This window comes from Oreochromis niloticus, linkage group LG16 (assembly GCF_001858045.2).
Source record: "Oreochromis niloticus isolate F11D_XX linkage group LG16, O_niloticus_UMD_NMBU, whole genome shotgun sequence".
Taxonomy (NCBI): Eukaryota; Metazoa; Chordata; class Actinopteri; order Cichliformes; family Cichlidae; genus Oreochromis; species Oreochromis niloticus.
In genome coordinates, this window is record NC_031987.2 from 3,473,392 (window position 1) to 3,498,001 (window position 24,610).

General features: G+C 39.2%; 1 protein-coding gene across 2 annotated transcripts in view; it reads left to right on the top strand.

Moving 5' to 3' along the window:
• ramp1 (receptor activity modifying protein 1) overlaps positions 1–24,610 on the top strand; it is a 65,280-nt gene that overhangs the window by 24,561 nt on the left and 16,109 nt on the right. Inside the window, exon 2 of one of the 2 annotated variants that reach the window (XM_005450429.4) lies at positions 13,641–13,779. In XM_005450429.4, the coding sequence (XP_005450486.1) occupies positions 13,641–13,779 (139 nt within the window). The remainder of the gene's footprint in view (positions 1–13,640; positions 13,780–24,610) is intronic. The other variant, XM_005450430.4, reaches the window with a different exon arrangement.

Genomic DNA, 24,610 nt, shown 5'->3' on the forward strand with positions numbered 1-24,610 from the left:
CTGGAGCAGATACCACAAAGTGTTTACAACAGAAATCAGAGCAAAAATAATGTTGAAAAAAATCAAGTGTATCTGAACCAGTGGGTCACAGAGCATGTCCAGGACCAGGCAGCAGCTATCTAGTAGTTTTAAAGCATCTGTTTACATCTGTGGATGCTAATCACACATTTCAACATCAAAATAAAAGAAGAAAACAATCAGAGATAGGCGATGAAGTTAGATGTAGGCCAGACTGCAGACTGTGAACACGCTCTAACAAGACTGTTAAAAGCTATAAAAGCAGAAGATGCAAAATCAATAAGCATTCCATGAAAGCAGCATACAAGGCCTGCTCTGATAGAGGGATATGAACCAATTTCTCCCTCCATCTCTCTGAGAGTGTGTGTGTGTGTGTGTGTGTGTGTGTGTGTGTGTGTGTGTGCGCATTAGTATTTATTAAACACCTGACTACTTTAAATGCAATCAAAGTGGTTCTTACATGGGGTAGATAACAATCCCTGAAGCCTAATCCCTGTGATAAAAATCTCATTAGCCTTCACAAATCGTGTTGTTATGAGGGAAACCATGCAGTTATTTATCATCGTGCCTTGTTGCCTGGCCTGTTGCTGGGCATTTAATATGGTTTGATAAATCTATGGGGGACTATTATTTACAGTGAGGGAGCATAAATACAAATAAATCTAATTTATTGAGCACTTTTCATGTTGTTCAAAACAGTGATGCCGAGAGCTTAGCCTGAATCCACTTCATTATATCGGCGCTCATATGAACCACAAATCCATATATAGATCTCCAGGCGGGGGTTATCTAATCACATTAATCACATCGAGTGTAACGATAACGAGCTCATCTTTCTGATTATTTTCATTTATTTATTACTGCTAGTTTTCCCCTGTTTGTGCCGTATTATTACATCTGAAAAGAACACCGATAAAATATTCAGGTGACGTGTTTGAGCCGTTTATTTTTATTCTGACAGTAAGTTTGGCGTAGGGTCCTGTCACAGAGAAGCACAAGCATGCTGTGTTTCACTGGAGCTGGAGGCTGAGTGTGATGCTTAGCAGTAAGAGATCTCCAGTGATTTCCTGTTTCTTTCACAGAAAAATCATTTAAATATGAATATGGAAATGGACGATGGTCAGTTATATTCTTTTCCTTGTCATAAATGTTCTGTTTTGTTGGTAAAATCTATTAATAATTTTGATAATTGATCATTTATTGTAATAATCTGTGTCACGTCACATGTCAGGTAGCTGCAGGAGCCCCAGGCCTTTAAACTACAGCAGTGACCATGTGCAGAGTTTGCAGTGACAGTAGGACAGAGCTGACCTCCATGAGGCGGGCCCACCTGACTCCACTTTCACCAGCTGTGAGTGGAAAACCAGTCAATGAAAGCGAAGAGGAGTCGTCCTCCTGAGAGTGAAAACAGAAAGAAGGAAAAGGTGGACAAACAGCACAGTGCTGAGCGAAGCAGATACTAATTACATATAATGCTAAATAACTAGTCTAGTATATAATACATATAGTAGGGGTGATACTATTACAATGCAACATCCACTCTCATCATTTCTTTTGTTTACTTTGATGTTTACCGTAGTTAAGATGTTTGTTTACTCTGGTCGCAATCAGCTGACGAGTTTGTAAACTAGTTCCATGAAGTGGATAATGATCTTTGGGACTGCTACCAAAATGAACATGCTATATGATATTTAAAGAGTCAAGACTTACCTGTCTGTTTTACAGGTCTGTGCTTCTGTTGGGTCAGATTGTATATAACATAATTGAAGAGGCCCTCTGTGAACTTTTGCCCCAACAAACTCCAGACTCACCGCTGATTTTAAGGCTCAGCTACGTTTGCAGAGGAATACAGATTCATGTTTTCATGTTCATGCTCAGAAATAACTCTTTTGCTTTGTGTTTGTTTGTGGACATTTTTTGTTCTTTCCCCCCTCTGCTGTAATTCCCTATGCTCAGCTAACTTGGCTGCTACATATCGTACATGATCATGGCATCAGTTTTCTTATCTAAATCCAAACATTCAGGTTTAATGTTGTATCTAAATGTTGGATTAATACAATAAGAAGAACTTTAACAACCATAAAAATCCATAAAATAAAATAATGATGTAACAACCGATGTAAAATAATAAGTAGAACCAGTCGTAAAATTCTTAATTTATCCTCAAACTTAACAATAGAGTAGAAACAAAAAAGCATTTCAGCCTCATTAGGTTAAAAACCCACAGCCTTTATTAAACCCCTAAATTGAAAGCACTTCATGAAAAGCTGTAATTGTTTGATGTGAAAATTGAAAACACTTTGTACGAAGCCACTTTTGTAGCTTTTATGTGTGTGAGTGTGTAGGAGGGTGTGGGAGTGGGTAAGATTGTGTGTATGCATCTATTTGTCAAAACCGGAGGCTGTTTTCTGATTCTTCAGCTCTTTTCTTTTTCTTTGCTGCTGCTTTCAAGTGGCATCGGTATGCAGCAGCTTCAAGCATTGATAATAACACTAAGAGTACCTGGGAGAGAAAGAGGGCCTTGTTAAGCTTCATGGTCATCTCAAGTCACTGCATCATGAGTGGGGTCGTGTGTACGTTGCACTACGCTCGAGGTTTCTCTGAAGGAAATCATTCCTCTGTTGTTCTCTCTGTCTCTCACTTCAATTATCTGAGAACTTTGCAGGATGCTAGTTCCTACCCTCGAGGTCTCCAGCTGTCTGATTAGGACAGAGAGGTGGAGGAAAGAACTAATTTGTGTGTACGCGAGTGTGAGTGACAGGGCTAGAGGCGAAGCCGTAACAAGATGTAATGACGGCGGCTGATGTATCGCTACCAGCGTTCCTTTCTGCTAATTCGTCACATACTTCATGCACAGCTTGCCAGAAAACAAGCAAGCAGCGATGACTCACTTCATCCAGATCATTTGTATCCAGCTGTGGTAAACAGCCAATTTTTATACATATAAGTACTCCGCTGCCTTTGTCGCCCTATTGTGTGGTCTCAAAAAGCACTCGCTGATCAGCTGTCGAAAATAAAGTGGTAGGTGAAATTACACACCTCGTAGCACACAAGCGGACAACCTTCGGGGCTGGCATTTTGAATTTTCACATCACTGTGGCCAACGTGTGGAAAATTGCTTTCATATTTCATTGTTGCTCTCTGAGACCTATAATTTATATCACAGGAATACAGTAATGAAAATGTGGACTCCACAAGTCATTGGTTCTGTATAACGTATTATCAAGTAGATCATTTCTGTTGTAGAGGTGAGATAAGTAAGTTTAGTTGTGGAACTTCTTAGTTGTATATATCATTTCATACGATGCATCACATATTCATCTAATGGATAAGAAAGCTTGGTAAAGCTGTAGATGGGCTGCCATTAATACAACAACGTCACACCACCTGCACAAGGCTTCATCTGTCACACACACACTGCTAATTTACTGACTTTCACTTGATTTAAGTGTCACTTCTAATTTGGGAAGGGGATTTTTTCCCCCACAAGTTTGGCCTGTGGGAACATGTTTGTTTGTCTTTGGGGGGTTTTAAGTACATGTTCATAAACTGGGCCTACTTCTGTTCAACTATCTGTATTTCAGGCAAAATAAAATAAAAAATCAAGAAGTGGAGGAGAAATTATTTCTGCTTCAGTGCAAGCATGTTGCAGATTGCTCCAGATTTTCAAAGCTATAGTTGTGATGAGGTCAGTAACTAACTGAGAGACACAGAGACTAAAACAAACCAAACCAAACCAGATATATTAGTGGCATCTATTTCAAACTTTGCAAAACATCAAACAAAGTGTGTTTTTAATATAGACTTTTGCTTTTCTAATCAGTGATGTCACAGTCATCTTTTAATAGCTAGCCAATCACTGTTGACTAAATAGGTTTTGGGGTTTTTTCGGTTACTTATCATTTACCCGTGTATGCGTGACTTCCATGTCCAAATACAGCAGGGCTCACATGTTTTTACATGATTCTTAATTAAAAAAGGTGGTTGTTTTTAAAATATGTGCATGTCAGAACGGTGGCCATAAAACAACTAATTAGTGACGTGTGAGACGTCTCTGTGGGATTTTAGTCTCTCAGCAAACATTCTTTTCACCGTCCACATACAGAGACCTGCATTCAAAGCTGTTAAAAACTGGCTCGTGATTTTAATATTACTTTTCCACTTAAAATTAGGTGAGCAAAGCATTACTGCTCGATGCTGTATCACCGTGGTTTTGGAATGTTTCTGTATGCAGAAAAGGGAACATGCGCTGATTTTTCTTAGAAGTTTACTGAACTGTGCTACCAGAAACATTCTCTAAACTTTCCTAGTGAGAATAAAGGCACGTAGAGGAACCGCTGAATGTGTGTGCTTTTATAAAAATATTTATAAAACCTGGTTAACTTTATAGAATCTAAATGGAGCTGTCAGATAGGTGGGAAGAAAAACAGGCTTCTGTTTTCCTCTTATCCTCCACTGCCCCCTGAACTGAGATGATTCATGAATATAATGTGCTTTAAAGTCAAAGAAGTGGGTGTTTTGTTATTAGGTTGGGTTATGAAGCAGCAGCGGTCAAAACAAAAATTCTGAACAGAGGCCACAGATAAAGACTTCCTTCTCCATGAATCATCGCTGAGAAAATGATGAAAATGAGACAGGAGGAAGCAGACAGGAAAGAGTGACAGAGAGAAGAACGCCGGTCCATTTGTGAACATCAGCTCTTGCTATCTAATTAGTCTTCAGGCTGTTGACAGCAAACATCTGCCTGCCTCTCTCCTGCCTGTTTGTCACTTCCACACGGGAAGAAAACAGTTTCATCCGTGACTCAACTCTGTCCTCGAGGAATCTTTTGCAGAACATCTGCTATAACCAGTGTATCAAGAGTCCATCATTCACAAAGTGCTTTAGCTGGACTTTAAACCACCTGTTACCTTGTAGCTGTGTTCATCACGTCTGTCACTTATAATATTGATGACTGCAAAGATAAAGTGACAGTGCTATCAAATAAAGAGTTTTTTTGCACAGATTATTTGGAAGTAAAACCTAAATGCTGACCCTTATACTAGCTTTGCATGATTGACACTTAAAAAAGAATCATTATTTATCTTATACCAAGCCTTTTCAGTTGATTTGAAGTCTGAAACAAGCTAATCCATCCATTTGCTTCCACTTTCACAGTTGTGACTGGCTGGAGCCTATCCCAGCTGCCATAGGTGGGCTACACCCTGCTAACCACTGTCCCCTATAAACAGTATACATGACATAAATACAGAAATTATTTGCATCACAAACATGTGGGAAAACTTACTAAAACTTGCAGAACAGCTGAGTGGTGACTGGAACAAAGTTTGAGAAATTGCATTAGCTCTAACAGGCTGATTACACCAAAGACCTTTGAAATTAGACAACAGTCACATTATTACTGACAAATAAATAGATACAGAGATACATAAGTAACTTTTGGTCTGTCACAAATAAAATTCACAGGATGTCGATAAGATGAAGGAAGTGTTGCAGTGCCGGCGAAAAAAAAAAGAGGACAAGTCCCCCCGATTGTCTGCCTCCCAGGCTCACAGGCATGCTTTCCAATCACAGGAGATCAAATTGTCTGCTGCAGAGGCCACAGCTGAAACTTTTGGAAATGCCCCCAATCTGCTTCATCAAGCCATCATCAAGCATTGCACTGAATTTACATTTCACTCCCGGGAGCTTGCTTCCTCTGCCAAGCTCTGCTGCTGTGCGTACTCCTGCCGGATGCTGCCGAGGAACATGTTAGTAATTCATGAGAAAACAACCTCTGACTTAACAAAATGCTACAGATCGCATTTTTATTCATGCTTATTTGCCGTGGCTGGTGGTTCCTGGTGTTCATGGTTTCTACTGTGGTTTGTTATAAACCTATTTGCAAACGGTATCTAAAACTAAAATGGGATCATAGAGGATTCTGTGTAATGTTCTGGAAACATCTTGCACTGCAGAGAGATTTTTCACATCCCAGTGAAAAACTCGACTTCCACTTTCTCTCATTCATTAAATGTTTTAAAAAGGAAAACTTCCACAGCTTCGACATCATCTGCATTCTGGGAATGAGTCAGAGCTGAAAAATGAAAAAAAAAAAAACGGTCCAATTCCACAGACAACATGTTCTGAAGTGTGGCTTCATCTATATTTAGACATTTACTTCATCTGACTTGAATATCGTCATCTGCTCCTGCTCCTCCTCTTTCTGTGTTTGCTTTGAATGAAGTACCTGCATTTTTCACCGATGTTCTGCTCTGTGTTAAACTATCTGCCTTAATGTTGCATTAATTTCCTGCTTGATTCTCACATATTGTTTCTGCGTAACTTCAAACACTGAAATATTTTGCAGTGTGATGGAACAACAGCAGATCAACAACTGTGAAGCTAGACGTCAGGACCTGTGTGTTCGGGCGTGCACTAACATTTCATATGTGAAAATTGCTCTGAGGCATTCTGATGGGGGATTAAAGAAATTAAAATTGGCCTCTGTTTGCAAGCAGTCAAAATCATAACTGTGAAGCACACAAACACACAAATGTGTTTGTGCATATGAAAGTAGATAAATAAAAGAATACAAACAGATACATTCTTTCAGCAGTCAGTTTGTGAGATGCAGCTCCTTTGTCTCGCTGCAAGGCTTGTTGTTAGTGTCTTTCTGGATTTAGTTACTTATTTATCTTGCATGATGACGAGCGCACAAAACAGATTATAAATAGATAGATAGTTCAATGCTATCTCTCTCGCACACATAATAACACACATAAACAGAGCCTCCTGAAGCAGCATGGGATTCTTAGAGACAAACAAAGAAGAAATAGTGGAGTGTTAAAGGTCAAAGACTGTACACTGGCATGCACATGGAAAACTATGCCATATTCTTATGTATTAGTTACCCTTACTAATTAAGATTAACAGCATACTTGCACCTATAACAGCTTCCTTAATTCATGGGAAAAGACATTTCAGGCTGTTTCACTTTATATGATCCCAACTCAGAAGAGACAAACTTTTCCCCTTACACAAGAGGAATGATTGAAGGAAGTAATCACCTCCATCAAATAGGAGGAAATTACAGGAAGGAAGGGTGAGTCAACAAGGCAAAAAAAACCCTTTTCTTTTTTTTTTACAATCTGAAAATCAATTTCTAGAAATAAATTTGTCTCCAGCGTCTGCTTCTTGTGTGAGGATGGAGGATAAGGTGCAGATGTGAAAGTCTAAAGGTGGCATTATTTTTAGTTGCAGCTCGAAATCAATACGTGGTTGCGGGAGAAAATGGGAAAATCTCCAGTCAATCATGACCTTTCCTTCAGATTCATCATGTTCTGCCTTTGCTCTGAGTGTCTGGAACATAAAATTGATTTGACAAGAAGAGGTACATGTTAGAGCAACAGGACAGGGCATCTCGTGTTAAAGAAAAAACTTTTTGTCAAAGACACTTTTGGGATATTTCAGTCCAACTATTTGTCAAGTTACCCAAGAAAAGATCAGGCAGATAAATGTTATTCCTTGCTAAGTCGAGTTTGTTTTTCCATTGGACTGGAAGATAAACGTAGAGTTTCCACACGACCAGGAAACGCTGATATCTTCTGTTGCTACATTACCAACCACTCTGTTTCTGTTTGAAGACAACCTAATGGAAAGTTTTTGGCCACAGTGCTGCTGCCTCCACAGGTCTCGTACTGGCAGCAGTACCTGTATTTAAATACCCGATAAAGTAACTGGTAGAATTAAGCAAAACTGGGTCGAAATGTGACAGGTCATGTGACAAATGTGCAATTTGGCCCTTTTCTGTGTGTGCGAATTTGGTTAATTTTGCTGTAGTGGTCAACTAATCCCTCATACTACACTTGTGATCCATACATAACTGATACAGTACACATCAGTATGTAATTCAGTCTGTGCTTTCTCACAAATCAACATACATGCAATCAAGCTGCACAGTGAGTGGGCTCAGTTAGCCCACTCATGTGGAATTTATTGTGTGAACATGGTCTTAGGGTCTTGCAGCCACTACTGATTGCAGGATGTAAATTTAAACAGAGAGATGGACCAATGTATCCACTATGAGGCTTATTGTGCTCAGTATTTGCAGACTCTTGCTTTCAGGTGAAGGTTTGAGGAGGATTTGATTGGTTTGATCATAAAATGACTTCATTTGGTAAATCAGAGTCATGTGGTCTTTGTTTTCATGGCTACAAAAATAAGCAAGGTTTCGATATGAAGGTCTGTGAATTAACTTTTTATGCTTTTTTATGTGTGGAAACATAGATTTTATGTAACAGAAGGCTAAAAGGCTAACAACACCAATGCAGATGTCCCTTAAAGCTGCATTCTCTGCAGGGTATAACTCTACTGGTGCTAAATTACAAAAACAGTCGCCTCAAAACCCCCAAAATCAGACGAACCCCTGTGAGCAGCACTCGGTGACAGTGAGAAGGAAATTCTTCCTTTAAACAGGAAGAAACCTCCGGCTGAACCAGGCTCAGGGAGGGGCGGGGCCATCTGCCATCAGAGAAGAAAAGGAACATCATCTTTAGCTCACGAGTGTCCAGTTTGTCTCAGTTTCAAAATTCAGTGGCAGCTATAATGAAAACAATCACCAACCAATGGCTGATGTAACGGATCATTTTTTGTGTTGTAAATTAAAAACTATGTTGCCTTCTCTCGGCACAGACCTAATTCTACAATAACATCGTCGAAAATCATCCTCTCCTCCCTTCATATTTACTACAGACACTCAAACTCCCCGTCACTTGGATGTGAATCATTTTGGGGCACTTACTCAAACTAGTTATCCTCAACAGGCACTTGTGTGGATTCACACCTCACTTTGTTTAAACAATGAAGGCAGTCACTGTAAATGGTCACTGTTTTGCTTGTTGTGCCAGTTCCTCGGTGGGAATCAGTAGCAACCCCGTCCTCAGTACGGCACCATGAAGACTTACGGTGAACAACTGTGGAAAACACAATTTATGGCCAATGAAAGCATTCATCATTAATAACAGGAGTAGGGAGTAGAGCAACCTTTATTAATCATAGTGGAAAATAAGGGAGTCCAACATGTGGGAGTGAGGACTTTGTGATCCAGCGCATATTTGTGCTTAATCTATTTTTAACCATAACAAACTGGTTTTGTTTTATAAACCTATCAATAACTCTGTGCAGAAAATACTTAAATAGTTGCATTTTGATGCTTGTGTTCTGTTCTGGTCAGTTTGAAGTGTTGGACAGGAATTACTGTCAGGATGTGATAGAGAAAAAAATATGGAAACTCTCTATTTCTCTGTTTTAGCCTCCATTTCTTTCTCATCGTTTACGCCACATCTGTCTCGCAAACATATTCACTTGATCCGACTCTTTGATCACCATCTTTGAATCCAGTCGTGTGAGCCTTTTCATCCTCTTCCCTCACAGCGGGACTTTTGTTGTTTGCTCATATGTCCTCCACTTTGTACAGATTTGTTTTAAACCATCCTCATGATGATACTGTGTAAACTGCCCCAAAGTCCCTTTGCTCTGCACCAGCAGACAAACACTGACACGTGTAGTTGTAATGAATGTCATGCGCGCAACCCACAGCTGCATTTTCGTTACAGCAGTACTATTGCCAAGAGCATTGTTACAACAAAGAAGTAATCAACCAATCAATTGTCTTACTTTTTAAGTTTATTTGTAAATTTGCTAATTTTTGATAGAAATTATTAAAGTTTCAAGTCTTAGTTTCTTCTTCTGAAGCTATTCTGTGGATTAGATCAGCGGTCCCCAACCTTTTTTGCGCCACGGACCGGTTTATGCCCGACAATATTTTCACGGACCGGCAATAAGGTGTTGCGGATAAATACAACAAAATAAAACTAGTGAAAAAAAGAAGATTTATTCATAACACACGTGAAAAGACCCAGGAAAACCGAGTTAACGGTAAAAACGATAACAAAATAACGCTGAAAACCGATAAAACCCCTGAAAACCATACATTTCACACCTGAGCCTCAACTCTCGCGGCCCGGTACCAAACGACTCACGGACCGGTACCGGTCCGAGGCCCGGGGGTTGGGGACCGCTGGATTAGATCACCTCTGTGTAAAACGTGTATTTATTGCCATTATCAGACCTTTTTACCTTGAAGGCTTTTCAAGATAAAAAGTCGTACAGGGGTTTCTTATTTGAGCCTCTTTTATTTTCACTTCATATCATTCAAATATATGCAGATGATGAGCTAATATTATACTGGGAAAAAGACAGCCAGAAAGCATCCTACATCGTTACAGAGGCAGATGCTTACTAAATCATGTGAACCCAGCTCCTCCTGTGATGGAAGGGACTTGAAATTGTTGAAAAAAGACATTCTTGTTCTGCCATAGTAAAATTTTGGGAAAGGCTCTGTTGCAATTGGCCCGTCACCTTTACTTTTTAGTGTGAATGTAACATTTCACTGGTGTACAGTGTTACTTGGCTACACAGAGCTCTAAAAGTCAAATAATCAAAGAATGTAAAAGTGGACCCTGAACTCGATGCGGATCCAGTGTTGCTGAATTAGCGAAGGTGTGATTTGTGAATACTGAGACGACTCGCAGCGCTGTTGTGACCAACCTTTAGACGCTCCAAAGAGGCTTTGTTAAGAGAACACTGAGTCAAACGCTTCCCCAAAGATCTGCCACTTGAGGATATTCTGAGGACACACATTGTTCCTGTTTACAACACGTTCTGTGCAACTGGCCTGTTTATTTGTGTGGGTTGCTGGGGGTTTGCATCATGCAGTGAATTCTCCTGCAGAACAGTCTTGATTTGTTGTGCTGCCATCAAGGTGTTTCTTTAAGATTAGCTTGTGCTCATCTTCATGTTTTTTGTTCATTTTTGTGGCAGTGTTTGTTTGAGTGCTTTGAAAAAAATGGAACTTATTCTCTTACAAATACACCAGTTTGACTCCTGATGTTAGCAGACTACAACCGGTCACCAGTCTCAGTCACCTGTGGGCTCTCCTTTGCATTAACTAGCACCGAAACAACAACCAGCTGCCCGAGAAACATTAGATGTTTAATTGTGACACTTTCTGATCTCTTAACACTAGATGAGACATCTCTCAATTTCATTGTACTTGTAACAATGACAATAAAGAATATTCTATTCTATTCTATTCTATTCTATTCTATTCTATTCTATGTAAATTAAAGCTGTGACTTGAAACTTGACCTTAATATAGTTTCCATTTATTAAATTCAACTATTCTGAAGCACGCAGCAATGTAAGATCAAAAAGTGTTCGCATATATCTCAAAATTCTATATTGTTGGTACTGATGAGTCCAAATAAGTACACTAAAAGTCACAAAATGGTTTGTCCACTTCACAAAACTCCCAGAAGACTGCAGAAGTAATGAGATTTCAGCAAGCTGCCAAAGGACGGATTAATAGAGATGAATATAGAAGAACGGATTCTCTGGGAAAAGGAAAACAGCTGAATAGAAATGAAAGCGGTTGTAATAAGAACGCAAAACAAGAGGAAAGGTGATAAAAGGCTTAGGGAGTAAGTAAAGGCTGGAGGGAAACGGGAAGCGGAGGAATGATGAAAAAGATGAGTGTTTTTATATGAGTGTGATTTCTGTGTCGTGATAATTCAGTTTTTCCTTTTAGCAAAATATCGCTATTGTAGAAATGTATATTGTTTTCTCTTTTTTAACATTTAGTTGTGCAGTTTTGTGGGAGACCTTTTAATATGAATATCTCCTTCCTGAGACATAACTTCATTGGTAGTGTCTACCTTTAAAAAAAACGTCTATGTTGGTCAAAGAAGAAGAAGGATTATCGTGTTTAAATTATGCATTTGTTATTTTCAGGGAGTGAGCAGAGCACTAATAATCAGTATTATGAGTAATTATGAGTAAGTTGTGCTTTAGAGTGATGTGTGTGTAATATACAAGTTGGAAGATCAGTAGAGTGTCAGAAAGATTTCAAGTTGGCACTGACATTATGACTGTGAAGCATGATGAAAAAAGAAAGCTGACGCTGTCAGAACACCTTAAAAATGACTCCAAATCCGACCTCAGGGCGGTTTCCTGGTCTTTTTATGTTTTCTGATAAGGAAGGCTGATAAGTAATTTAATGCAAAACAATTAATATTAATAAAATATTATGAATTACTGTAATATTGATTTATTGTTGTTTCTGTAGTTTTTTGCTTTATTGACCTTTATTGATTAACATTTTCTGCTAGTTGTGTGCAAGTGTACATAGTAATCTTATTCTGTAAAACAGATTTTTTTTGTGCATTGGTCAAGATGGTCGAGAACTATTATTGTCTGTCATCTTTAATACTAATGTTGACAAAATATACAATTTCTGCATGTAGGCATTAACGCTGATTACTCTGCCCATTATTTTTCCAGTTTAGGGCATGTTGATTGAGATTTTTCCTTCCATGTTTAAACATAAAATTATACAATATACAAAGATAAAATTACTTAAAATTTGCAGTGCAAAAATATTTGACAATGATATTTGTTGCATAAAATATATAAAATATTATTTGTGTTTTCAAAATAAGAATGCAGAATTTTACGATACATAATTACTTTTGTGCCCGAACTCTAAAGTCTTTTTCTTATTCCTGATACTTATATTCAACAAACCTTCCAGTTTTATTCGTCTCTTTTGTGACTGATAAAAAAAATCAAAAGCTTTGACTTAAACGTTGCAACAAATTGAAACAAGAATTTTGAATCTTTCATAACAAAAATTTACAAATCTGTGAAAATGTTGATATTTAACATCTCATTGGCATTTTCAGCCTAACATTTCTGAAATGCACTGTGTCACTGCAGGTGTGGGTTTATAGGGATCTATCCTGTCGTGTCTGCCCTTAAATGATAACTTTGGAGCTGTGACTCTTCACCCTGTTTGTTTCTGAGTAATTTGGCTGTCAGTCCATTTACACCCACACGGGGAGGGAAATAAACAAAGGTCGAAAAGTTAATTAATGAGCTGTAAAAGCACTAATAGGACTCTGAATGCAGAGAAATTACCAATTTCCTTAAGTCCAGGGCTTTTATGTTGAGCTTACCGCAGCTGCAGTCTTCTCACATTATTCTTTTATGACATATCGTTTTTAACCGATAATCTTGAATGGGTGTTACCAAACATCTTTGCCATCACATACTTTCTTACCCACGTTACATCATTTGTCACACAGTCCTTCTGTTAATACGTCCGTGTCCCTCTCAGCATCTGGAGCACTCTCCTTCATGTCCACCAGGAATTTACCTGAAACGCTGGTGTTCAGTTTGTCTCGTCTGTCTCTTATCTGTCTGTGTGTGGTTTTGGAGGTCTTGTACGGCAGTGATAAAGCTTACACTGTGTCAGTGTCATCTGCAACAGAAGGGGAAATGGATCAGTTTGCATTGATCCACAAAAGGTGGCAGCAGTTACAGAAACTCTTGTTCTTGAGTGTTGCCCTCTGCCGTCATCCTGCTGCGACCAGAGCTCGCTGCATTACACTTTTTAAAAGTTGTAAAAGTTGTTAGCCCTGCACTGAATTATGCATTGTGCTGTGATCCAACTTACATTCAGCCCACTTTCCTTCATTATTCTAATGCCGTCCTTCCCTTTTCTTCCCTCCCCTTTCTCTCAGCAGTGTCTCAGTGTGTGTCAGCACTGGGCTGCGGACCTCACTACGAATACGCTATTGAGGATTTCTGCCTGGGCAAGTTCAGACTGGACATGCAAGAGCTGGATCAGAGACACTGGTGTAACTGGGAGGACACAGTCGAGTGAGTGGGATAATCACAGTCTCATGCACACATGCACACAAAGAGAGAGAGGGAGAAGCAGCCAGGCACGAATGAAACCTGTTTTATATTCACACTAACACAAACAGGACATGGTGACATTTTGGTGAGGCATTAAAAAGCAATTTCATCCTTTTTTTGTTAGGTTTTATCCACTTAGAGCAATAAAAATGCTTAAATTGCCACTGTGACGTCTTCCAAAAAGCCTTGGGTTCATTCTGTTATCACCACACTAAACACATGAATTTTTTTTATTAATAATCATCCTGTGTATTTTATTTTTTAATCGAAACAATAAGGCAGCGATATATTGTTACATGAAAAAACAATATATATATATATATATATTTATATGTATATTTGTTCATCCCTCACTTGAGCTGTTTTTCAGCTTTGGTTAGAGTCCAAAGGCTGATTATGTACTGAGTGAGAGACTACAGAGAAAGACAGTGAGTTGGAAAAAGGGGGGTAGAAGGGATTCAGAGAAACAGTCTGAACAAAAGCAGCACGCCTTTGGCATAAACACAGATCTTTTTGTGTGTGAGCAAATATTATCTTTGTGCTCGCTGCAAAAAACAGCAGCATCATCACAGCTTTTCAGATTTGCTTTTACAATTTCAGAGCATCAATTACAATTAAGTAATTACATAAATAACCACCCTGCACACACACGTACACACACACACACACGTACACACACACACACCTCCCACCTGACTATGTTTTAAGAACATGTTTGTATTTAAAACAGTCAGCTGTTTCCATCAGCTCTGACCTTACTTTGCACAAATAAATGCTATTTTCATACCTTCATCCGTCTGTACCTGTGATAACACTGAGTAATTGCTGAGACCTGGCATCTTAGAAATAGAATTTAGTTTAACGACGGAAAAACATTTCAAACAATTAGATCTCGAATAATATTTGAGTTCGTGTCTGATGCTGCATATGCACATGCACTGCATGTAGTGAGAAGATTGTGCTGGTTCAGGCAGGACTGTGCCAGGACGCTGTAAGTGGTTTTTTATTAAAATAATAAACTAAACACATTCAGGAACATGTTCAGTACTGTGCAAAAGTCCTGACCCATCCCTCATTTCATTATATTTTGCTTCCAAGGAGCCAGACTTCCTTCTGATTGGTGGTCTTGAGTAATAGTTCTCCAGGATTTCTGAAGGAGTTTTTCTTTGGACATATAAAAAGTATAAAAGTGTTCACAGCAAATATTTACTGACCATATATTCCATGTGTTTGCAAATGTTTCAATAAACCACTTTTCTAGCAAAGTTTAGAGAAATGCGAGTTGACTTTTATGCAGTGCTGTATGTTTATATATTCAGATAAATGTTAGTTTAACCCTTCTCCAGGGTCTTTCTAGTGATATCTCTGCTTTCCAAGGTCCTAGAAATAAATTTGGTAAAATCTATCTGGAAGTAGAAGTCATTAAACTGTAGGGTTTAAGTGAGTGTATTATCAAAGATCTAAGGGAGACTTAAAAAACAGATAAAAAGCATGTAATTATCAAACTTTTCTTCTGTTTTTCAAAAGGTTTGCTCTGTCGTGATTAAATGCGCATAACTTTTCCTTCAAGGGTAAACGCAGGGTTTATTTGCCAGTAATGATTTATGTGTTATTGTGTCAGCATTTAATTGAAGTTAAAAAATAACCTTATTTCTTTAATCTTTAGACCTTGTTCCACATACTCGAGAACCATGATGTGTTTAGTAGACTGTCTGAGCTCATTTAAACATTCTCGTCTTGCTGCTCTACAAGAAATGCACTTCCACACGTGCAGTTTATCAGTTCATCGATGCTCGTGTACAAATACTGGACAACTCTGTAAATCCAAAATAAAAAAATGTTTTTTCAAATGAATAAGCTACTTTAATTTCTCCTTAATTTATATATTTTTTTGGTCTTAAACAAAACAGGAAGCAGGAGAAGCAAGAAAGGAAAAAGAAAAAAAAGGGAATGATGGACCGAAATGCCAAAAATGGTCCAGCTGAGTAAGAAAGGTCAAATATCAGGACAGTCGCTCCCCTTCGAGGAAGTGCTGCATTCGGGCAAAGATTCCTCTGGAGAGTTCTAATTCAGTTCCAATGACATTTTATGTGTGTGTGTGTGTGTGTGTGTGTGTGTGTGTGTGTGTGTGTGTGTGTGTGTGTGTGTGTGTGTAGGGGCAGTTGCATGGGGCTCCTTCCTACCGCTCAGTCTGCCTCAGCTGTTAAAAGTAGTAACGTTCCTCAGCTATCTTGTCTCACTTCTGTCCTCTGCTGTCACTTACAACTATCACATCAGCCGGGGTTTATACGCGGCTCCCAACGTATCGAATACTTAACTCTGTCCTTATGTTCACTGCAGCATACATTAGTAAATGCCTCTGCGTATTTTCCTCACAATACTTCTATTAGATGTCTGAAGATTTAGCACAGGAAAAAGAGGCTCAAAGGCTGCCTAACTGATTTTGCATGCCCATCTTTTTCTGCATTACGGCATAAATTTAATTAAATACAGTATTTCATCTTTATTTTATCTTTACAGCTGTCTCCTCTTTCATCTGCTGGAAAAGGGAACAGCTTCTTTCCTTTTTTATCCCTCATAACTATAGTCAAATGTTTTTCTATTTCCTTCATTCCCCTGCTTCTTCTACAATCCCTTCTGCTCCATATTTTAATGTGTTTTCCGTTGCTCCCTATCATCTCTTTCCCCCTCTGCTGTATTATTTCCCTCTACAAAGTTGCTAATGCTATATTGCACGTCCTCTTTTGGTTAAGTGACATCTCGAATACATTTGGTCTCCCCGAGTCCCTCATGCAGCTATTTTTGTGTCACAGCACTATTTGTTCTCCTGTCGAGAGCGTGCTGTAACGTCCCCCATCTCGTCCAGAGTAACACCCTGCGCAGATACCGCATCATTGCTCAATAACACACCATAAATTAGAGAAATTTTGAGGCTGATGGAGGAAACAGGTGCAGGTGACGGCACTAATCACCGAGCTGCTGTAAAGCTCATCAGCAGAAAATCCAGTCACATCTTTGCATTCCTGATCAGTCTGCAGTGCGTGAGATGCAGCCAGACGGCAGGTTTCCTAGTAGCAGTCATCACCGTGTGATCATTTTAAATAAGATGACCTCCTGACACAAGACTTTTTAGGGAGGTGTGCTTAGATAAGCTTATTTTCCACAGGAGCCAGTTTGATTCTGTGAGAGTGACGGTAACAACACCACCACAGAGTGAACCAGCAAGAAAATGCTTTTGCAGCCTTTGCAAGAAGGAACGAGATAATTGAAATATCTGAGGCGCTCGCATGATGTGACCTTTACTTTTTTTTTTCTCTCCAGCATCGTAGCGTGCAGATAAACCTTCTGCATGCATTTCACGAGATTTTCCCGTGTACTTGAGATAAAACTACAAGTTTCATCTTCATGCTGGCAAATCGTAAATATTTTCAGGTTTTTGAATGCTGTTAGTGTTTAGCATCATTAATATTCTTTTTCTTCCTACCATCCATCTGCTGTGTTTCTTGGGTTAGTCAGCTAATCGTGACACATTGATGCATTGCTGTGCTCGGTGTAGCTTAGCATAGCCCCCAGCGTGCACACACACTCCTCTCTTTCTTTCACTGTGCAGACATTCGTTCTGCAACACTCTAATAATTGATTTATTTTGCTAGAGTTGTCTAATCTCTCACAGCGTACGTCAGATCCTGTGCTAATTTTTGACTACGCTGCATTCATGTGCAGCAGTTTAAATGTAGCCTGATTTGCAAAACTCGTCATCTGGATCTGCTCACCGTGTTTGATCGAATCTATAGCTCAAGTTTCACGAGTGAAATTCACGAGGTCAAATGTGAGCGTCGAGCCAGTGCATGCTAATGATGTTTAAATGTTAAGTGCAGGACGTGCGGCTCAGTGAGTCCATTTAACATCCGCTGTCGAGCTTGTTTAGACACTTTCAGCATCGCTGCGTGAGGAGGTGACAACAGGAAAAAGAACACACAATCATCTCATCACTGCTCAAAGTTAAAAACACAAACAAAAAAACTGTAACGCCTCTTTGCCCCCAAAGAATTACAGCTTGCATTAAACAGAGCAAAGAATTGGAAAAGAAAAGTAGGCAACCTGGTTCCTCAGAGGCAGAGAAAAAGATACTGATGTTTATTTGTACATCCAGAACGGCAACAGGAAGATGCAAAAACAGCAATGTGTTTTTAATGTCCCCACAACGAGAGGAAGTGTCAGCAGCACCGTCAGTTTATCGACAGTGGGATCTTTAATTGAAACTAATCAACTTATTGTGCTACGTGCCCTGCTGTGGTTTTGTGCATTTCGCTGTGAGTGTAGCTGTGTGGCAAACTGAAAAGCAGAATGCTGATGAAATGAATCATTTGGCCTGCCAGCACTCAGGTATGAATGAGACACTTAGCAGACGGGAAAAAAAAATGACACGTCTGCGATTGCAGATGGGAGACATCCAGCGGGAGACACAAATGATAACGTGTCACCATCCATGTTCAGTTTTTTCCATTTTCAAACACTTTGATGACACCACTTTAAAAATTTAGCCACTAAAAGATTCTCTAGATGCCATAAACAACTGCAAAAAAAATGCAAATCGTTCTGATTATTATTAGGAGGGTTCTGATAAATGAAACTACATATGTAATTGTTCTTTCGCTTATTAACCCTTGCACAAAAATCAAATTAAAGATATGAGAGCGTTTTATAATTAATAAGCCTGTGGCCCTGCTGGAGCTGCTTGTCCTGTTCATCTCCACAGAAAACACTTACAGCAGAGCAGAACCAGTCTCATCATATGAGCTGCAATCAAAAGGCTCAGCGTCTGTAAAAACCGAGAACCATATCTGATTCAAATTTCGCCTCTTTGAGGTCATCTCTCGGTGCGCCACGGAACTGCTTCCAGCAGTGCTGCTATTTTTAGACCCCTCCATGGAAGTCCCATCCTGACCACCTACATGTGAGCATCTGTAATTTCACCACGGATCAAAACACTGATGCTGAGGCTCATCACTGGCGATGAGAGCTGGATCTCTGGCTTTCATCCAGAGACCAAACAGCTGTTTTTACAGGAGGAGGTCTGCAGTGTGCAATAATAAAGATGGTGCATGAAACTGAGAGTATAACTAGGAGCCTCTTCATTATTTTTCCCACATTCATGACACTATGCACAGTGGATTCGTCCCCCCAGGGTCGCACAGTTGCACTGTAACAGCCACCTGGACTGTGGCTCATGCTGTCGCGCGAGGGCACCAGCTATGTTGGTCACAACTTTATCGTTCAATTGCTAGACTTTGCTTCCTGCAACTTTTCCTTCCTTCCTAAAATTAAACTCCAGTTTAAGGTCACGATGACCCAACATGCGAGTGGTGAGTATTTCACTTGCTAGCGGGAGAACTAAAACAGCTGTTCACATACGCTGTACGAGAAAGCAGCTCACACTACTTGTAAGTGTTTGCTCTGATAACTCTTTAAAGCCAGATGTGCTCAAACGATCCCACACTGCTGCCCAGTCTGAGCCACGAAGGTTTATTCTGTGTTATTTTTCATATTTCACTTCCATCTCATTCAGCTGTGAAAGCTCTCACTAAAGTTCTCATAGCTGTTAGAGCCTCAGAGCCTCTGGGAGGTCAGAGTACCGCAGACCCCTTAATAATACACATGACATCGGTCACTGCCTACACACAGGAGATGTGCAGCTACGTGGTCTTCACTGTAAGCTACAGATTATACTCCGTGTGTTTCACACCAAAGAGCCATTTAGTGGAGCTCAGTCTGTCACGTCCTAAACAATTTAATCCGAATGACGTGTTACTACGATGTTAATAGGATTGTTATAAAATTACTCAAGTGTAAAACAGAGAAAATGTGTTATTGTGCTGTCGTATTTGGTTAGGTGCTTATATCTCTGAATAAAGAACTGTTTAATGTCACAAGGCAGACGACTCTTTATTAAACATCTATAACTTGGCATTGCTCTTCTCAGCAGGCATGACAGAAGTGTTTTAATCCAAAGACCAGAGTGATTTTACAACACAGTTGAAGCAATTTAGATTTATTTGTCCTTTTGGAAATCCCACAACAATATAAGAAATGTAACTACAGCAATAAAGACATCACAGTTACAGACTTTCAAGACACTAACAACAAGAGAGTGTTGTTAGAAGCTGTATATGTCTATCCACATCACACTTTCTCAGTATAAACACTGTAATCGTTTTTTTATAAATGACAATGACAGTGCCATAACAGGTTTTACTCAATCAAGCATGCTGGTTGTTGAATGCAAGCATCCCTCTCCGGATTAGCTGTTCATGTTTCTCAGTCCAAAACCAAATGAAGGAACAGTTTAAAGGCCTTTTGGAGGTAAATTAAAAAATATGAGTGTGTTTATCCTCTAAGCGTCTAAGTGCGAGAACAGTAAATGGTTTTGAGTGACAGCTGAGCAGGGAGGGTTAATTAATCACAACCTGAGGCAGACACCATTTGTTTGTTTACGAGCTTGCTGAGGTGTAAGACAAAGTATGCGCCCATGCTGTTACATGAGGACGACAGATTAGCATATTTCTTTTCTGTGTAGAAAACACAGAACATGTTGTTTATGATCAACCTGCAGTATGTGCAGAGGATATTCAAGCAATTTTGATATGTTCCTAATCTGTCATCTGCAGTCTGTTTTTATCTCTTCATCTAAATCAACATATGAAGGGCCGCCTTTGATCTCACCCTTGTTTTTTTAAACTGTGCATCTATGAATCCATCTGCAGTTACGATATAGTTTCTGAGGACTCAAGGAATCACAGTGTAGCCTCCAGGCCTTGTCAAGTAAAGCATGATGAAGGTTTGGTTTTAGGAAGGCTGGTAAACTCTTGCTTACACTCTCTGCTTACACAGACCACAATTAATTATCCGCCTGGCTCACTTTCACAGTTAAACTGTATCTTCAGCCAAAACAGACACTTACCATCGTGTTAAGACTAGTCTGAAGGCTTAAATGTAACTTGGCACTTTAAGCCAAACTGCTGTGTAATTTTTTAAAGAAGAAAAATTTATCCTCCTGTCATTGTTTTACCCACTCATCGGGTTGTGCTTTGAGCAGCAGACATTACTGAGCTAGTTCAATACTACATGGTGCTATGTTTAGTTAGGACTGGGCGACATTAGCAAACCAAATATGTTAAACAATGATTCAGTTTATGATTGACTACAACTATTTAAATAAAATAAAGTGATGAAGAAGCTATGCAACTATGTTGTTGTATGTTGTACTAAAACGCCAAGGTTGTGGGTTCAAGCCCCATACCAGCCATAAAGTGTGGCAGTTGTGAAATTTTCCAGTGATAATGTGATGAAGTTAAAATCAGTAATAGTTGCTCAAAAACACAATCTGTACTAGAGTCACCTGCTAATTGGAAGGTCAGTGGTTTGATTGTCTCATCTGCATGTTTTCGTGCAGATTTTAGACAAAGTGCTTCACAGTAAAGGTAAATAAATGTTGTGTAAATGAAATTTGTAGCAGAAAGCTCTTTGAACACTCAGCAAGTGTAGAGAAATGCCATAAAAGCATCAATCCAAATAATAAGTGTGACCCCAGCTGGCTTTTGTTTCAGCTTTTACTTGACTTTTAGTTACTCTTTTTGCAGCTTGTCCTTTATGTTTAGTTTGCCCAGCACTCCTTTGCATCTGTGTAGTCTGTTCCTGCAGCTTAGTTCCTGTTTTACTTTGAAGGTTTCTGTCTCTGGTGTTTTGCTTTGTTTTACTTCCTCCCCTGTGATTCACATTATTGTTTGCATCCTTGCTTTCTCTGATGAGATGAGAGTATTTTTCATCACCTCGCCTCACCGGGAATTAGAGACAGGTGGGGAAAATGCAACGTGTATAAATGTTTAATCACGTGTTTTTCCCATGTGTATAAATGGTCCTTCCCTCTGTCTTTGTCACAGTGTATGTTAAGAGTTTTTCCATCCATGTACACCTGTTACTTTGGATTTTTTTTTTGCTTTGCAGTTTGTACTTTCATTTAGAGTTTTTCAGCAGTCTGCGTCCCGGATCCTGCATTTAGGTTTTTGTTTTGTTATGTTTTGTGATAAAGTGAGTAATAAACTGAATTCTAATCATGTTTAAAAAGAAAAAATGTATATTTAATGAAAAAAAAAACCTTGAAGGTAGTATCTAAAAATGCGTTAACACTAGTGTGAAAGTTTTAATATATGCTTCCACTTTAAAAGCCTTTAAACTTCTACAAAAAGAAATAACACGCTCATCCTCACATTTGCAGTGAAAAGTCACCACAGTTTCCTGCTAATGCTAGCAATTTTTCAATCGATGTAACTGCTGTTACTGAGCCAGTTTGCTGACTCAGACCCTTTCCTGTGTTCCTCGTGTAGCAGCTTTCAGTGAGGACTAGGTTACATCATGGATAAGTTCAATTAAATGCTTCACAGTTCTAACCACGTCTTTCTTCTCTAATTGAAAGCCTAATATCCCGTTATTTGCTGTAAACATGTAAAGAAATTTAAAGTGGTTCTGGCAGGCGCTGCTGAGATAAAACGTGCCAGTGTTTCTGAATTAAAGTCCCACTAACGTCTAATCAGTGACCAGATATAAGAAGCTGAGTCCGAATCATCCTGAGTAGTTGAGTTTGTTGAGTGCATCTTTTCCTCTAAAAATACCAACAACTCGAGATAATCCAGTGCCTATAAATATTTATGGGGTCTATTAGATATGCTTTTGCTTTAGTCAGTCCATCTGCCAGCCTCAGTAGCACAAGACACTGAGGGCTGTGTCTGCTCATCTATCTACACCGTCTGTTGGGTTAGTCAGCTAATTGTAGCACATTATTACATTACTGCGCTCATTATGGAAGTAGCTTATTCTAGCTCTCGACACATGCACAGACACACTTCTCCAGCATTAGTCCATAAACACTCTGAAATCCACTTAAGCTTTGCTCTGTTTTAGTTTTGATTTGCTGTGAAAAGGAAATAATTAGAAATCCTCAAAGGTGAACTGATTTAAAGAATCCCAAAAGGGCAATTCTGCTGATTCATTAGAAATCATTATAGCCTGGATTCATACCTTCATTACAGGTATTCATTTTTATTTTTACAGCATGATATATCACATGATTCAGTTTTTAAATGCTATGTAAAATGATGCAAGTGATGAAAAATGGGATTTCTTTTTCTTTCTGTTTGTTCATTGAAGAAAAATGCACCAGAAACAATGAAAAACTGTGTTTTAGATCCTTCAGAGGATGATAGCAGCTTTGCACACTTGGCATTGGCCTGTCAGACAGTCTAACAGGACACATATGCTGAGCACTTGTGGGCAGCTTTTCCTTCACTTTGTGGTTGAATTCATCCAAAGTCACATCAGTGGGGTTTGGGTAAGGCGGCTCCGGTGGTCCAGCCGTGGGATGAAGGGTTCTCCTCCATGTTGGGAACCACGCATGCAGATACCGTATGTTCATGTTCTCTGCACAAACATCTCACAAAACAAAAACCACGAGAGCAAAGTGCATTGTGCCGGCAGGTTTTCTCTTTCTTGACTCCTGCAGTTCTCCTATTCCTATCAGTCTCCATCATCTCTGGTTCTTAGCAGTAGTATTTCATAAAATCTCTGATCTTCCCTTAACGGCTGGTTTCTGGGACTTTGATCAACTTCTCCACTTCCAAATTTGTGTCATTGTGAAGGTTTTTCTGGACTTTGTTTGCTACACACTAGAAATAAGGGCTTGTCGTTACTTTGGTTTTCTTCACTTAATTAACATTTTCTTGCCAATATTTGGATTGCTGGAGCTAATTTCTCTGTACCGACACAGCTAATGATGCCAAATGAAAGAAACTTCATTTTAAGCCATTCCAGATCAAGATGTTAATATATAATTGTAAACAGAAATATGTTATAAGAATCAAACATAGCTTTTGGGTGTAGTTGCTGGGTTGAAACACTTTTTTAAAAATTACTAAATAATTTGATGTGTGTCATTTCAGCTACAGTTACCTGTTTGTCAGGTGAAAACGCCATTATTTGAACTCAGCATCCAGCTGGACACACGTAAAGGGTTAGAATACAAAGAATGATGTTTTCTGCCTTTGACCTTGAATACATTTTCAGACTGCACACTTCTTGTTTAAAAATAACGATCATCTGTGATTCTGCGAGACTTTTCCGCCCGTGTTATTGTTCGAGGATATTTTGGTCAGTCAGTCATGCATGTCTGTAAGCCGTCTGTAATAATTTAAAAACCCTTTTGTGGCTGAGTTGAGCTCACATTGGTTTATGCACAAACCCGGGCCAGATAAATCTAGTGAGCTCAGTAGTGTGGAAAGCTTACTGAAGTTCCCTCTCTGTGGACCTGTGTGATTAAACAGCTGATTACTTGGTGATTAGAAATGGATTGCTTATGTTTTTACAACTCTAATGACTGGATAACGTCCAGCAGTGGCTGCGTTGCTGCATGACTGCAGCTGTTATGCAATAAATCTTTAATAGCGTTAGGACGATGATTCGAATACTTGCCTCGGTGGTTTTTCATTCGCATTAGCCTGATATGTGATAGCTGGACACAAACACGGACAGAACAGGAAGCAGCCTGTCAGTAGCATCATTTATGCAGACTGTAATTTAGGAAGAAAACTCCAGTTATATTTTGTTAAGTTCTGAATTATTTTCCATAAAGAAAAAAAGTCTCATTTCTGAAGATCAAACCACATCATATCCACACTGTAAAAAAGAAGAAGAAAGAAATCCTGCTGTGAGAAGAAGAAATCTTTGCAATTGGGAAAAAACC